Here is a 15041-nt window from a genome sequence, read left to right on the forward strand (position 1 = left end):
CCCCCCCCCCCCCCCCCCCCTTTTTTTTTTCTTCTTTTTAAGGGCTAGTGCTCCAGGGCCTCCCAATGCAGGCTGCTGATTTCAGGAAGACTTCCCACAAAGCACTGAGGATTCTGTACTACAAACAGTGCTATGCTCCCTTGTTTATATCCATCTCTTCAAGGGCACTCCCTTCTCAATAAATCATGAGTTCCACAAGAGAAGCAGTACCTCAAGCCACACGCACAACTCTGTATCTCTCATCAGCAAGTGAAGGGGAGGAGACTGGACTTTAAAAAAAATTGTCATTTAAAACAAGTCATAAATGGCTCAACTCAACTGCAAAATGATACCCTGAGATGAGTTAAATCAGCTGCTGCTCTTTATGTTCTTGCTGCAAAGCCCATGCTTCCACATCCCATTTGGCTTTACCAGGTGGTCAAGAATAAAAACATCAAAAAACCTAACAAAACAAATTGCAGTGGATCAGTGAGTAAAGTAGTAACTCCCAAAACCATATTCTTAAATAGCCTCTGGTTTTAAAAACACACTATAAGAACTGCAGTTGGCTTATCTGAAAAAGTAATTACACAACTTCCTAATAAAAAGCAATTATAGGTAATTTAAACATTGTGATTAACAGACACTAGGAGTGACAGAATTTGAAATTACTTTTGAAGGACAGATCTGGAAGAGGACCAAATTAACACGTGCTATTAAAAAAAAAAATCTGGTTTATCCTTGGATTTTTTTGAACTATATTCAATTCAAGATACTACAAAAGAACTGGAAAAACAAACAGTTTTATTGATATCCCCAGCCATTACACATTTTGTTAAAGGCGATATCATTTAATTTAAGCCATTCCAATTGCCAGAGAGCATTCACTAGTAGAAAAGGGTTTCTTCAGCTCTCTCAAAAACTTCTTCCCAGTTCTCCAGGTCTCACGTGCTCCAGGTGCCCTACAATCTGTGGGGTCTCAGAGTGAAGTGTTTTCCTGGTGGGCAGCACTGGTAACCGAAGCAGACAGCAGAAGCTGGAGAAGTTTGGCATGGTGAAAGACTTTCAGTGCATGAGATGCCTGATACGCAGCTGTGAGCCTCCTCAAAGAGTCGATGCTTCAGAACTGCCCTTTACCAAGTAAATGCCACAAAAGCACAAATCAACAGGCTGGTGGAGGATGATGTGGACAAGTTCTGCCCATAATCACTTAACAGGAAAAGGGGTCAGAAAACAATATACTTTTTCAACTCAAAGAATAGTCAGCTGTACTCAAGAGACACCCAAGAGCAAACAGCAACATGGAAGAACAAGTAGCAAGCAAACGTTGTGGTCCTAGTGTCTCCTGTCTATCTCAAACCAGCATAAAAAACAAACAGCTTTTTCTATCACCAGAAGATAGAAATGTGTACTGACAGTCTGTTAAATGCTTTTACAACTAGAAAAGAGACTGTACGCTTGCCATAGTCCGCTGTCTCTGTCCTAAGTACCTCAGAGAAGCAAAAGCGAACAGCAATATTGTCAAGTCACTATTTTTCTAGTTTTTAGAGCACATTTTTGCATGAAACTTAGCATTTTCACAACTAATTTCAAACAAATAGGGTACTATAAAGAAAAAAGTACAATAAGTAATTAATAAAAGCAACCACCATCACACATGGTTTGCATCTAACCAATGTCAAGTCTCAGATACAACAGAAACAGCCCATAGAGACCTAGCATGCTTACCTCTGTGTTTGGTTGTAGTGCCTGTCCATCCTGGGTTGCAGATGGTACTATTGCCCATGTAATGCTGGCACTAGCAGATGATAAGGAGCTGAGGGCACCATTTTTCAGTTGCTCTGTGGAGTGCGACTTGGGCCCAGGCCATCCCAGGATACCTTCTGAAGCAGAAAATGGGTGTCAACTTACAAGAGACAGATTACAGATTTCTTCCATTCATCTCATCATTCTACTAATATAAATGAACTGCTATGTCTTCTCTGCTTCCATGCTCAGTTTTTCTTTAGTAACAAAAATACTCTAGCATCTTCTATGCCAATTTATCTGTGATCTTTTTTTTTTTTAAAGTCAACGAAGGAAGTTTTTAAAATGTTACTCCTACCACCAGATAGTATTATACTTAAAGGTTATACAATCTGGTACATCTTGGTAATTAAGCAAGTATTCTCTATCCAGTATTGTAATAGTTATGAAGTTATCCAAGTAAACATTCTTGATACAGTGCAGGTGTTTGCCACATCTTATAAATATAGATCAGTACCAGAAGGGTGACAAATTATCTAGCTTTTGCATCAGACCCCAGTCCAAAGACTAGTTCAGGTAATATGTCCCACATCCCTCCATTTCTTCTGCCTGAAATCGGAGTTTTAAGCTTAGCAGCTGTATTTTATTTCTGTCTGTACTACTAAAAGCTCTTTCTAGATTAAGTGCTAAAATGCTTTACTAGTCCCAAGACCACAGTTTAGAAGAGGTCTCATTAGAAAGATACACATTAAATATGAATCAAACAGAACTAGACATCAGAATAACCCTTATTTCTGGGGGCACCTGATTTCCAGGATGGGCCAGTATTTAAGGATGCCAAGACAGAAAGAATGTCAGCTAAGGCAACTGCACAGTTGTTCCTCCCTTACTGCTCTAAAACAGTATCAACATTCAAATCAGTAGCCCTCAGCATAGGGCTTAAATTTCAGCTATTAATTACACGCTGCTATAAAATACAGAGATATGGATAAGAAAATTGCAGCTCTTCAGTCATTACCATAATTTGTATATGAAAACACAATTAGTGCCACAGGGACGATCTCCTTCTCTCATCACTGACAACTTTTTAAGGTGACCCAAATCAACACAAAGTACATTAAAGAACATGCAATATCTCCTCTCCATATCACCAGGGGTTACCAGAGGTTGCCTCCTAATTAAAGTCAATGGTTTGATCTGGTGAGGTAATGCTGTGTACTATTATATTAACACATATATAATTAAAAAATGGGCCACAAATCCTATACCTGACCTCATACCGAATTCTAAAGATAAAATAATTACAGAACATTTCACTCATCTAAAATGGCATTAAGTTATGATGACATGACAAAACTTCAGGACTACTTGCTTAGTGTGATTTTGTGGCACCATCTTTTGCTGAAGAAAGCATAAGCAAATAGTTAAGTATAAAATGATTTTCAAAGATCTGAGTAACCAACAGGGAAAAAAAAAAAATCCAGGTCTGTTTTTTTTTTTTAACGTATATTTCACACAATGACTCAAATTTCCCGTTGCCAAAGGAAGAACATCTCTGCGGCTCTGCTGTCAGGCCACATACTGCAACGCTTTTTGGGTTTCAATGACTTTGAGGATTATGCCAGCAGATGTTCTACGTCCCGGTCCAGTTATGTGAACCATGTGAGAGAAAATGCAAGTATCAAGCAAAAGGTCATTTTCTTGGATTGGTTCTACACATTGGTCCTATACATCAAGAAGCTAACATCTGCCCCCATTCCAAAGATGGAGTTAAATCAACACACGATGTTGATAAACACGGCAAGGAATGAAGAGCACAGCGACTGTAGTCATAGTATCTCTTTGCTTGCTCCTCAGGTCTTGAGCAATTTACTGCTAGGAACAAAGGATAACCCCAGATCCCGCAACACAAGCTCTGATTCAGAGGATAATCTGAAAATTGTTTTGGCAGATCCAAAATGGACTCTCGCTGCATGGGAGGAAGGGAGCATACCATCAGCATGAACAATAAAAGTAAATTGGAAAATTTCAAATAAAAATATTGGTTCCTTGGAGGGAATTCACATGTCTGCAAACTGTTAAAAATTTTTTACTGTTTTTGATGTTAATTAGTACAGATTTCAAAGAGAAAAAAAAAGCAAGAAGTTACAATAAACTTGTTTCACTTTTGAATAGCCACAAAGAGTTTGATGGAGCGTGCCTATGCTTCTCGCTTTTCATTACTTTGCAGTAACAAATCTCAATCTATTTTTCTGTTTCTCCCTGTCAAACAGCTGAATATTGGATTATTGCTGCTATTTTCCTATTAAAGATGTTGTCTATTAAAGAGAAACTAAAAAAAAAAAAAAATTGAACTGACTTCTCTTTATGGCAATCTTTGAAAGTATGGCATCCAATCATTTCCTTGGACTATCCATTTTCTCTCTACACACACAATCCTCACACTTGAATAAATACCTTGCTTCAGGGGAAATTTTTAAGTGTGAACATTTACTTCAGCAATTACATGTTTTTAAAAACACTACACTTGTTTTCCTCTTCAGTACAAACACACCATAAAAAGACTATTTACTTAATCTTTCTCCACACATTTTAGAGACTCTCTTACAGAAACAGAAACTGTTAGAACTATGCGAGCATGTTATTCCACCTGTCCCAAGGGCAATACTACCCTCACAAAACAACAAATTTTGTCAGCTTAATCAATTTTTAAACAGATCTTAACAACACATTATGACCTAGCCAACACCAATAGGATGCCAAGAGTTAAGGTTCAAAGGATAAAGCACATCTGTTTCATCAACACCTCCGCACACGAGAAAATTTGTTTTGTTGAACTGTCTGCCTGGAACTTTGACTACTTTGCAGAAGAGACACACGCAGTAAAAGATATTAGTCATACGCCACAGAAACCTAAATAAATAAAAAGTCAGCTCTCTGAACAAGTTGAAAAAATTCCATGTCTGGTTTCAAAGTGTCATCAGGGAACCTTTGACGATCTTTAATCTACAATCTTTAACCTACAAATCTTACTCTGAGATGTCAGCATTCTTGTATCATCCCAAGGGAGTTGCCATATGCCTAATATAGCAGCCTACTTTTCAGGCAAAAGCAAAGTATGAAGAGAGAACTCATCAGAAATAATCTTAAAATCAACTAAGATCAGAACACAATCTCTATATAGAAAGTGAAAGAACACAACAACATGGCTCCTACTTCACTCACATTATCAGTTGTACATCCAAAATGTTCTCATCTGCACTAGTAGAAATTACTCTTACCACAAAATAGTACAGGTAGTTGTTCTCTGTCCGATATCAAATCAAATTATTTTATTGGAATTTACTCTCTGCAGACTAAGCTGCCATCTGTAAATAACTTGATCTACTCTAATGGAGTTGCCATCTTTGCCACTTTATGGCACTCAAAATTTTCTATCACTAGTTCAATTCCTGTACTTTTAAAGACTTTAAGAACAAAAAAAAAAAAAAACTAAACATATTACGAGAAAGTTTATCTTCAGAGTTGATAAGAATAGGAAGAAACTGCTGTCACTGTTTTGTTTTTAAGCCAGATTTTTGCTCTGTTCTCAGTCATAGCCAAAGACAGCTGACAGAAAGGTAAATTCAATTCTTATTTTGATACATTTCATAATTCTAAATAAATTCTCCAGAAAGGCAGTCACAAATTATATAAAAGCATTCACAGCTACTTTACTATTTGCTTTAAGACTATGCAAAGCTCTACGCTAATTAAAACAAAACATCTACTTCTGCAGCAAACTATGCAAAAATTAGAAAGGACGTACCAAATACACAACTAGTAAAATCAGTCAGATCTCTTCTACCTGCACAGTGTTGGTTCTGTGGTTCCAGGCATGAAAACCCAAGCCTGATTCCTCTGGAAGTTCAGTGCACATGTACACACAAAATGAGAGTTCTTATAGAAAATATCCCCAAATGAGCTGCTTTCCCGCTTCCCCTCAACACGGATTTCCACTGTGATGAACACGCAGCAGACAAATCCACCAAGGCAGAGGAGAACACTTCTACATAAGAAAAGTACAGCATCCAGACACAACCTACTCTCCTTTCCCTATAGCAATGCTACAGTTCACAAAACCCCATCTATTTCAGATGGCACAATAGGCTGTATCCCACACAAATGCCCTCAGGAGAAACATGTTTCCCTTTCACAGGTGCACACAGGAGGAGGGAGGGAAATTCTCCCCAAAGAGAAGGTTTACAGAAGATTTTTCAGTTAAGGAATGTTGATAATTTTCTTTTATTGTTCTCATTTTCTAGATACCTGATGTACCTTCAAACTACACTTTTGCATGATAATTGAGGCATGAAATATGCTTAACACCTACCTCAATTCTATAACAAAAACCTTTCTATTTTTAAGTCCTCTGGTCTTGGTTTATAGACAAAAAAAACACACGTTTTTTCCTGGCACAATTGTAAGCTAACATCTATTGATAAAACTCTTACAATATACTGTAACTATACTCTAACAAATATCCCCTTAACAATGCAACGGTAGGCCTCAAGGAGAGACCAAGATTAGATCTGGATTCCTTCCCCTGCCAGGGATGGATGCGACAGTTTTGTCTCTCTGCTGAATCCTACAGCAGGCTGAACCAGCAACAGCTAGTGGCAGCTGCACATCTGCTTTTCAGGTTAGAAAGACAACATTGTATTTGCTAATGCTGTGCGGGGACTAGAAAATAACGCTATCACACAAAGAAAGAAGAACATATAAGGAATAATGTATTAGCATTTAGATAGAACATCAAATTGTTTTGGTTATTCTTGACAGAAGCAAGTCTAGCGATGATGCATTTAAGGGAGACCTGACTGACCATGCCAAATTTAGTAAATTACACCAGTAACAAAGAACATGTCATACCCTGTCTTCTTTCCTCACCCTTCCCTGCCCACAAGCATTTGGGGGGGGCTGAGAGGGGTTAAGCAAGAAAGGACTCCTCTGCTCATTTTTCTCTCCTCCTGCCATCTCAGCTGCAGGAGAATCCCTAGTTGTCATTCGTCACCCAATTGAAAGCATCTAGATTTTGTCTTTCCTGTCCATTTATTTTCCCCAAAAAGCAGGCAACAGAGAATCTGCTAAAATAAAGTTCAAGTACATTCCCCCCCAACTCCAGAATCATCTTCAATCCATTTGCTGCCATGGGAGCCAAAATAAGCAGCATTCGCACATTCAAATGAACTTCAGAAAATCCATAGTGAGGAAGGGTTTGGGTTTTGTTTTTAAAAATCCTCAGAAAAAAGAAACATTCTATTTTACACTCTGGAAAAGGGGGCAAGTGAAAAACAGAAAAATACAGGAGCGAACTCCTATCACGGAGAAGCTTTATTCATGGCTAATGTGAAACGCAGATGAAAAGAATGGATTTATCTGTGCAGGCTGCTACTACAAGACAGGATTCTGTCTGCCAAAACACCGAAATAAAAAAACCCAGACTTAAAACACAACATAAGCTGGTAAAGCTACTTTAAAACAAACATTCAAGTTTGCTCTGTTTGCAGTTTGGGAGGGAAGGATGTTAACTGTAGCAGTCAATAGGCTCTAGAGATACCCTTCTGCCAAAGGCTACATAGGAGGAAAAAATAACAGTAGAAGTTTTAAAGTTTGAAGTGAAGACAGAAGTCTCTTCTCCACATTTTAAAAGGCACCTGTTTCCTGTCTGCATGCTAAATGAACTCAAGGTTGTCACAAGGCACTTAATGCTGATTACCAAATACTTTACGTGTACCTAAGTGGTGACATTCTTGGCCTATAAGAGAATCCTTGACATTTTTCCCCCTCCTACAAAAAGAGCAAAATTCCCAAACCCAAAGAAGCTTGTATTAGATGCAATCCCTCATCCTCAACTCACGCTATATGTAACTTTCAGCTAATAATATCCTTCTCCAGCATATTTTTCAATGAAAGAAAAAATTACAAAGAATTTAGCCAGTGATCAATGCACATACCTTTAATAACAACAGCTAGAAATGAATTTGACATTATTTGACATTATTTTGACTCAAAAGTAGAGAGACAGACAGAATTTTGCTTCACTGACTGTTCTTGTTGATACACTTCCAAAATCAAGCACTAACAAAAAAGACAATCACAAAAACCCTTCCTTGAAGCTTTATAGTGGAAATAAAACATGTATTGACCACCCTTCAACACAAGATCAAAGACTTCAGTTTAGTCTTCATGTCTGCTTGTAGGCTTGAGGCCTAAGACTGACAACTCATGAGAAACATGAAAATGAAGAGGAAAAATCACGTCATCCTTAAACTATTCCATGACAAAGGATGCCATAAAAATATTTAAAGTCAAGACCTACACAATCCTAGATTCTGGATAAGATTCCACTAAACTGAATGCCAAGCTGCTTTCTTTCTACTCACATTACTGGAAAACAAAGCAATAAAAATATTTACATCAAAAGAAAGGAGGTATTTTTTTTCTGTTTAAAACAATAAAATCTGTTTAAAATAGCTACTATTTAATTATAATCTTAATGAGTGCATTCTGTAAGGACTAGGTCAGAAACTCTCAGCTACTTTAAGTCCTTGCTTGAGAAGCAGTAAGATCGCAAGGGCTACGGTGCACAGAGAAGTCCGCAATCCTTCCGTAATCAGCCATAAAGACTTCAAGGACACAAGCAGAGCAAAGGTACAGAGAAAGCAGAGAAAGTAGATATATATCTACTTTTCAGGCAGTTCTCTCTCTTTATGGCATAATAGTGAGAGCTTTTGATGCTGAAGGAAGGCAAACTCAAGGGTAAGTTCAAATCACCAAAGCTGAGCCATTGATTATTTCTCACACTCCACATGAGCAGGACTGTGCTGCTTTGCTGGACTGGACTGCTTTCGTGAACTGTAGACTAGAAGCAAGAAAATAAGTTATCAAATTCCTATCTTGTCTCTCCCTACAAAATTCTGTGGATCCTGCCCCACAATGCCCACTAGCATCTGGACACGATGCAGCAGGTAATGAAACAGCACTGGGATGGAAACATTTGGCAATAAATTGCACAGGGCCACCACATCTCATGGGAAAGGCGTTTGAGACTTCCTGTCAGAGGAACATACGGCTTTTAAACTAACAAGAGTCATTTTCACCTGACAGTATCAACAGGTGACAGTAAAGGTCATCTTTTGGTTGCACCTTCTGGGTATGAAATTAAAAAAAATTCACCTGGAGCACACAGAATCGAAATGAAATATATCACCTCTCAGAATTAAGTAATCCTCTAGCAAACTCTAAAGGCATTAGTCTGATTAGGTATGAGTTTATGCAGACTCTGAAACTCTACCGACTCAGCAGAAATGTTTATCAAAGTACGCATGGACAAGATTAAGTGTGTAGGAAAATCAGTAATCAAGACTTGTAGGCCAGGCTCTTTCAGGCAACCGAGTTGCATAACAAGGCCTGGGGAAAAGAAAAGGGGAAAAAAAAAATCGTTTCACAGACTCTTTCAGTCAGGGAGAAGGGACTAAATATTTCAGCAGCTTTTAGTTGTTTGTTTGTAAATTACATATCAAAGAATAAGCACACATAGACACTGAAGAATAACTGTTTGCATTCAGGATCTCACAGTTACACCCAAGATGCTGGTGTGAACCAGTGCTACAGAATTTTGATTCCTGAAAGGATTCTTGTGTAAGTTTAAAGTCTTAGGAGGAACAAACAAAAACACTTATTAAATTTTATTAAGTACTTTATAATCGTGGCTTTCCACTTTTTTTCCAAAAAGTCTGGGATTCCCTTTCAGCAATTACTAATGTTATGCTTGCTTTTCTCTGTTCTTGTGCACAGATCCTCAAAAAACATTATCAAGTCAAAATACAGACACTGATTTAACAGAAGATTATTTGGACACAGATTCAAGGACATGTATAACTCAAGTCATCTATCTCTTGCAGTTCACTTAGATCACATGGACATGAAAAACGACCTTCAGGGACTTTGAAACTAGAAAGTGACTTTTCTTTGAAGGATGCTTTTCATCTTGGTTCCAAACCATTCTTTTTTGAAATGAAATTATATCAAAGAACTCAATTAAATGCACTTTATCATTACTATTTAGATACGTGCAAGGTTTTTTTGCATTTTCTACAAGAAAACCAGAATACAGAAAATAAGAAAATTTTTTGTTTATGTTCCTTTATGAAATGTATCAGAATCTGAATGCAAGAAAGTCATGATATACCATAGTATAGGTGTCAACGTTTTTACACTGTTTTTTCCAAGGACCCTTTTTACATCATTTCCCTACTTCTTAGCTGACCCTCTCACATTTCTAATCTCCCAACAATGGGAATTCTTCAGAGGGCTTCCTACCTAGCTGTCTCAGCAGCCCTGAAGGTATATCCTGCCCTGTAGTAAACCTACTGTAAGTAAGGACAGGTTGGGGGGGGGGGGGGGGGGTTTGAGGTGATGGGGGGGGGGGGGGGGGGGGGTGGGGGGGGGGGGGGGGGGTGTTGTTGAAGCACCTGAAGAAAACATAAAAAGCCACCCCATACCCAGAGTTCTGCTGCTGCTGCTCCTCTTACATCAAGTCCTGCTCCTTCTCTTAGAGTATTCAGTGCAGTTTGTGTATGGAAAAAAACTGACCACTCTTTCAGAAAGCTAAAGGTCCAACTTCCGACATTATGGACAGAGATGTAGAACTGGGTGAACTGAAAAAAACTGAGCTACATGGGGACTGAGAGGTTCATGCCTGCAGAGCTCAATGCAGAATCACACTGTTTGACATTTTAGGCTCATAAAAATTTGCCACAGATTTTTTTTTTTAAATAGCAGCATGGAGAACTCTTTCCAGATTTAAAGAAAACCACAGACTGGAATAAATCTGCCTCAGCAGCATCCTTCCATGTAGAAAACTAGAAATACAATTTTCACTGTAGCATTGTGTAATATTACATGTATTTTTATCAAACAAATCTGTATTGCGATTTCAATCTAAAAAAAAAAAAAAAAAAAAAAGGCAAAAAAACCCAACCAAGCAGGTTCTGCACTGTCATCAAGAATAAGCCACTCACCCAAACTTGCCTCTCTGAGGAATAGTTAATTTTGCGTGCTTCAGTATGATAATAAAAAAACCCCAAGGCACATAAAATAATGCCCAAGAGAGCTTGTGCTCACCTGATGACAGCGTCCTGCTATGATGCTGGCCCACTTGATGCATGCTTTGCTGTAATAGAGTCAGACATTCTCCAAGGCAGCTCAGGGTGGCAGCAGAGGTAGCTTTTAAAAGCAGCAAGTCCTGATCCAAGGCAGAAAGGGGCCCCGAACTCGGGAGAGCTTCAATGGCTTGTACAAGATTCTTCTGTTGTCCCTCAACTTGGCTCATGATCTGTAAAGGTCCAAAAACATCTGCTGTCACAGGAAATATCACTACGTAGCTGTTAAATTCTTATGGGTTGATATAGTGACTAAATGTGAAGAACTACCACAAATGGATGTTAATGTTCTGATCCAAACATACCATATACTTACCTACAAAAACGAAGGGCTTGAGACTACCAAAGGCCTGTAAAAATGTCAAGACTATGTTAGAGAAAATCATCTCTTAAAATAGTAGGTTCATAGTAGGTTTTTAAAATAGTAGGTTTATAGTAGGTTTAATAGTGTGACTCATACTTTCTGAAAGTCTTCATAAGGAAAAGTGTGAAAATTCTACTTCCTTCTCCATTACTAATTTAGGCTTAGATTTTCTTTCCTTTACATGTGACCTGAGACACCCAAGGAAGCTACACTGTCCCTCCTCCTTCCTTTCTACATAAAATATCTAATCACAGTTTAAGAATGGACATTTTTCATTTCTCAAGCATCAGTAAGGAATTGTTTTTACAAAACAAGGTAACTTGTAAGTTTACAGACATTAGCATAGGATGCAACTTAGAGTACTTATTTACTATCAGATATGAATACCAGCTGTCACGGAGAAAGTTAATTTGTTTCTAGATTTGGACCAGCCAGATGAAGATGAAATGCGTGCTTGTATAGCAGATAAAAACAAAGTTATTTGAGCAGGCTGTTTTTTAAACAAATTGGCAAGCTTCCAAAATCCTTCCTAAAGCCAAAAGAAAAAGGAGATGTTTAAAATTTCTCTCTCTGTTTTTACAGCCTGTAGGAAATTATACATGTACATGACAAGCCTCTTTTCTTACACTTACCTTGCAAAAAAACTTTTTGCAAAAACTTACAGGTTCATACTTGAGGTATCCAAAGCTTTCAGAAACAAGTATCTGAAGACTTTATAAGCAACAAAGATTCAAGTTCCATTTGTCCAAGCTACTATACTGTAAAAATGTATTATTATGAACTTCATTACTTTTTTATTACCATTATTGTATTTTCAAAGTATGGTGTGCTTCCTGCAGCCTCCCTACGCTGTGGTAAATAGACTGATTTAAAAAGTATACGTTGAACGCACTGAAAAGCAAGAAAGAAAACTGAACTCAAAGATGCAAATAACCATCCTTGCAAACAAGTTAAGAGTAGAATTAAGCAAAAAGCTGTTGTTGCAATGTTCATAAGGAAATTTAGCTAAATGCCTTGCTGAAGGTTACAATAATGACATTTTCATAGTCAACATTTAAAACAGAGGCCAAAGCTTCAGTAGAAGCCACAGTCAATTTTAATTCCCTGTGATAGAAAACAAGATCAGTCAGAAGGTGACACAGACCCCCACGATACGCAGCTTTAGGGAACCACGAGAACCCCAGGCAGTGCTCTGCTTGAGAAGTCACACACCATGTAACTGAGCTCCACAGCACAGACAGAGGGTTGCTTCAAAGCTAAAACAAAAACAAGAGCACCACAGACACACACTCATGCAAATATTCCTTCCTCAGGAAAAGAGCTCAGGGAGGCAAACTGAAGGAACGGCTAGGAGAAAAAAGATCATCTTCTCCCTGGAAGACTGCACAATGTAATTGTACGGAAATCTGCTTCCCACCTTTTCCCATCCTGAATAAGAGTGTGAAGTTGAAAACCTGATGTTCTTATGCTTCACAGCAACAGAAATGTTCTATTTTCATCTCTAAGTGACTAGTTTTCCTACCTTCCTTTTTTTTTTTGTGACAAACAGCTTACATTTCCAAAGATTTGCATCCATAGGAAATAAAATCCAAAATAAAACTTTGAAACCAAACATTTCCATTTTCCCCTCCCTCCCCCTTAATAAAGGACAACTATATTCTTCTGCAGCTAAGACAGGAGCATAAGATAAACTGACCAAAGAGTTTAGGAAACCTTTGGAAAATTAACTGAATGTTTGCAGTTATCACCTAGCCCAAAGCTCTACAGGCTTTTATCAACTATATTATTCCTAGACTAGGAGAAATTTTTAAAAAATCAATGATTTATTCTCCCTTTATCCAAAACAAGGTATTGCTCTGAGTCTTACTATTCTCCAGCTGACCAAAGACAGTTTTAAAGAAGCCTTTTTGATTCATCCTTTCTGTGCTACCTAGCTTCACATTATAGTTGTGGTACCAGCAGCTGTTCTACAGACCTGACGCAGCAGAAGACACTAGGAACGGCAACTTCTGTGTAGGATTCAAAGTATTAGAACTTGCTGAACATTTACTGCTCGAGTACTGATCAAAAACACTCTGTTTAAGGTGCTGAATGAACAGAACAAAAAGGAAGAACCTCCTCTATTTTAAAGAGTCACAGAACAAGTCTGTGGCAAAAGGGGAAAGAAATAACATATATTATTGAAACAAGTGAACTTTTTTTACATGCTTGCCAATATTATTTTTTTAAAAAGTCACTGACAAAAGGTTTTAAAAGAGTTGAAGTGTGGTTGTTCCAAAAAGAGTAAATCAAAGAGGAGCCGATACAAAAACACCAAACCATTCTAGACAAAACTCATTAAACACATTAACCCTTAACAGGACAGACACTAGGCCATGCAGTTATAGCATTATCCTCTATCTTACTTGTGGGTCTGCTTTTTGCTATCTCAGTGGGAGAGGAGGCAGAGTGCTTGATTTATCAGCACTCTAAGCAGGTTTCATAACCAGAATGAAAAGCTATGATTTTGAGAAAGTTAAATTGTAACTTTTGTTTTCCAAAGTGAAATAACTTGCTTAATTTTGAATGACTTTGCTCTTACACAGGGTTGTTTTAGTACCTTACAGCTCTCCATCCTCCCCATTTGCAAATACAGACAGCTCAAAAGCAGTAGTTCTCTACTTTTTACAACAGCAAACGCTATTTGCCCCCGTCTCCTCACCAAGTCTCAACCCACTTCTCTTTCCACTCGTTTCAGCTTTTGCACACCCTCTTCACCTACAAATAGCTTCTCATAATATGGAAGAGAAACCATGTATTCCCACAAATGCACTCAAACTTCAGAAATACAGCTCTATGCTAGATATAAAATAGAAAAACTGAAAGAACTATCAGGACTATGTGTATTAAAAGGAATTATATGCGTGCATATATCTAACATTAGTAGGCCTGCATTTACCTAACTGCAAAATGTTCAGTAAGAGGAAGCCTCGGGCTAAGAAGAGACCAGCTCATATGCATGGTTTGCTCCTTTCTCCATCTTCAGCCTGCAGCAGGAGAACAAGCAGACCACATTATGTGTTCCCTATTAACAGCTGTTCCTGAAGCTTGAAGGAGATTCAGACCTTTTAGCCTGACAGAAATTCTAGGTATTTCCCATATTCGTGTGGTGGGTTGACCTTAGCTGGACGCCAGGTGCCCACCAAGCCGCTCTCACTCCCCTCCTCAATTGAACGGAGGGAGAGAAAATACAACAAAAGGCTCATGGGTTGAGATAAGGACAGGGAGAGATCACTCACCAATTACCATCACAGGCGAAACAGACTTGACTGGGGGAAATTAGTTTAATTTAATACCAATCAAGATCAGAGTAAGGTAATGAGAAAATAAAAACCAAACCTTAACACACCTTCCCCCCACCCCTCCCTTCTTCCCAGGCTCAACGTCGCTCCTGATTTTCTCTACCTCCTCCCCGCCAGCGGCGCAGGGGGACAGGGAATGGGGGTTGCGGTCAGTTCATCACACGTTGTCTCTGCTGCTCCTTCCTCCTCACTCTCTTCCCCTGCTCCAGCATGGGGTCTCTCCCACAGGAGACAGTCCTCCATGAACTTCTCCAATGCAAGTCCTTCCCACAGACTGCAGTTCTTCACAAACTTTTCCAATGTAAGTCCTTCCCATGGGCTGCAGTCCTTCAGGAACAGACTGCTCCAGCATGGGTCCCCCATGGGGTCACAAGTCCTGCCAGCAAACCTGCTCCAGCGCGGGCT

The 15041-nt window shown here is 38.7% G+C and overlaps 1 protein-coding gene across 1 annotated transcript in view; it reads right to left on the bottom strand.

Moving 5' to 3' along the window:
* The window catches only part of OSBPL10 (oxysterol binding protein like 10), a 115093-nt gene that overhangs the window by 40480 nt on the left and 59572 nt on the right, over window positions 1-15041 (bottom strand). The window contains exons 5-6 of the mRNA XM_009288654.2: window positions 10894-11104; window positions 1708-1862 (exon numbers count right to left, since the gene is read on the bottom strand). Of these exons, the coding sequence (XP_009286929.1) occupies window positions 1708-1862; window positions 10894-11104 (366 nt within the window). The remainder of the gene's footprint in view (window positions 1-1707; window positions 1863-10893; window positions 11105-15041) is intronic.

This window comes from Aptenodytes forsteri, unplaced genomic scaffold (assembly GCF_000699145.1).
Source record: "Aptenodytes forsteri isolate BGI_AS27 unplaced genomic scaffold, ASM69914v1 Scaffold9, whole genome shotgun sequence".
In the NCBI taxonomy this organism is placed as follows: Eukaryota; Metazoa; Chordata; class Aves; order Sphenisciformes; family Spheniscidae; genus Aptenodytes; species Aptenodytes forsteri.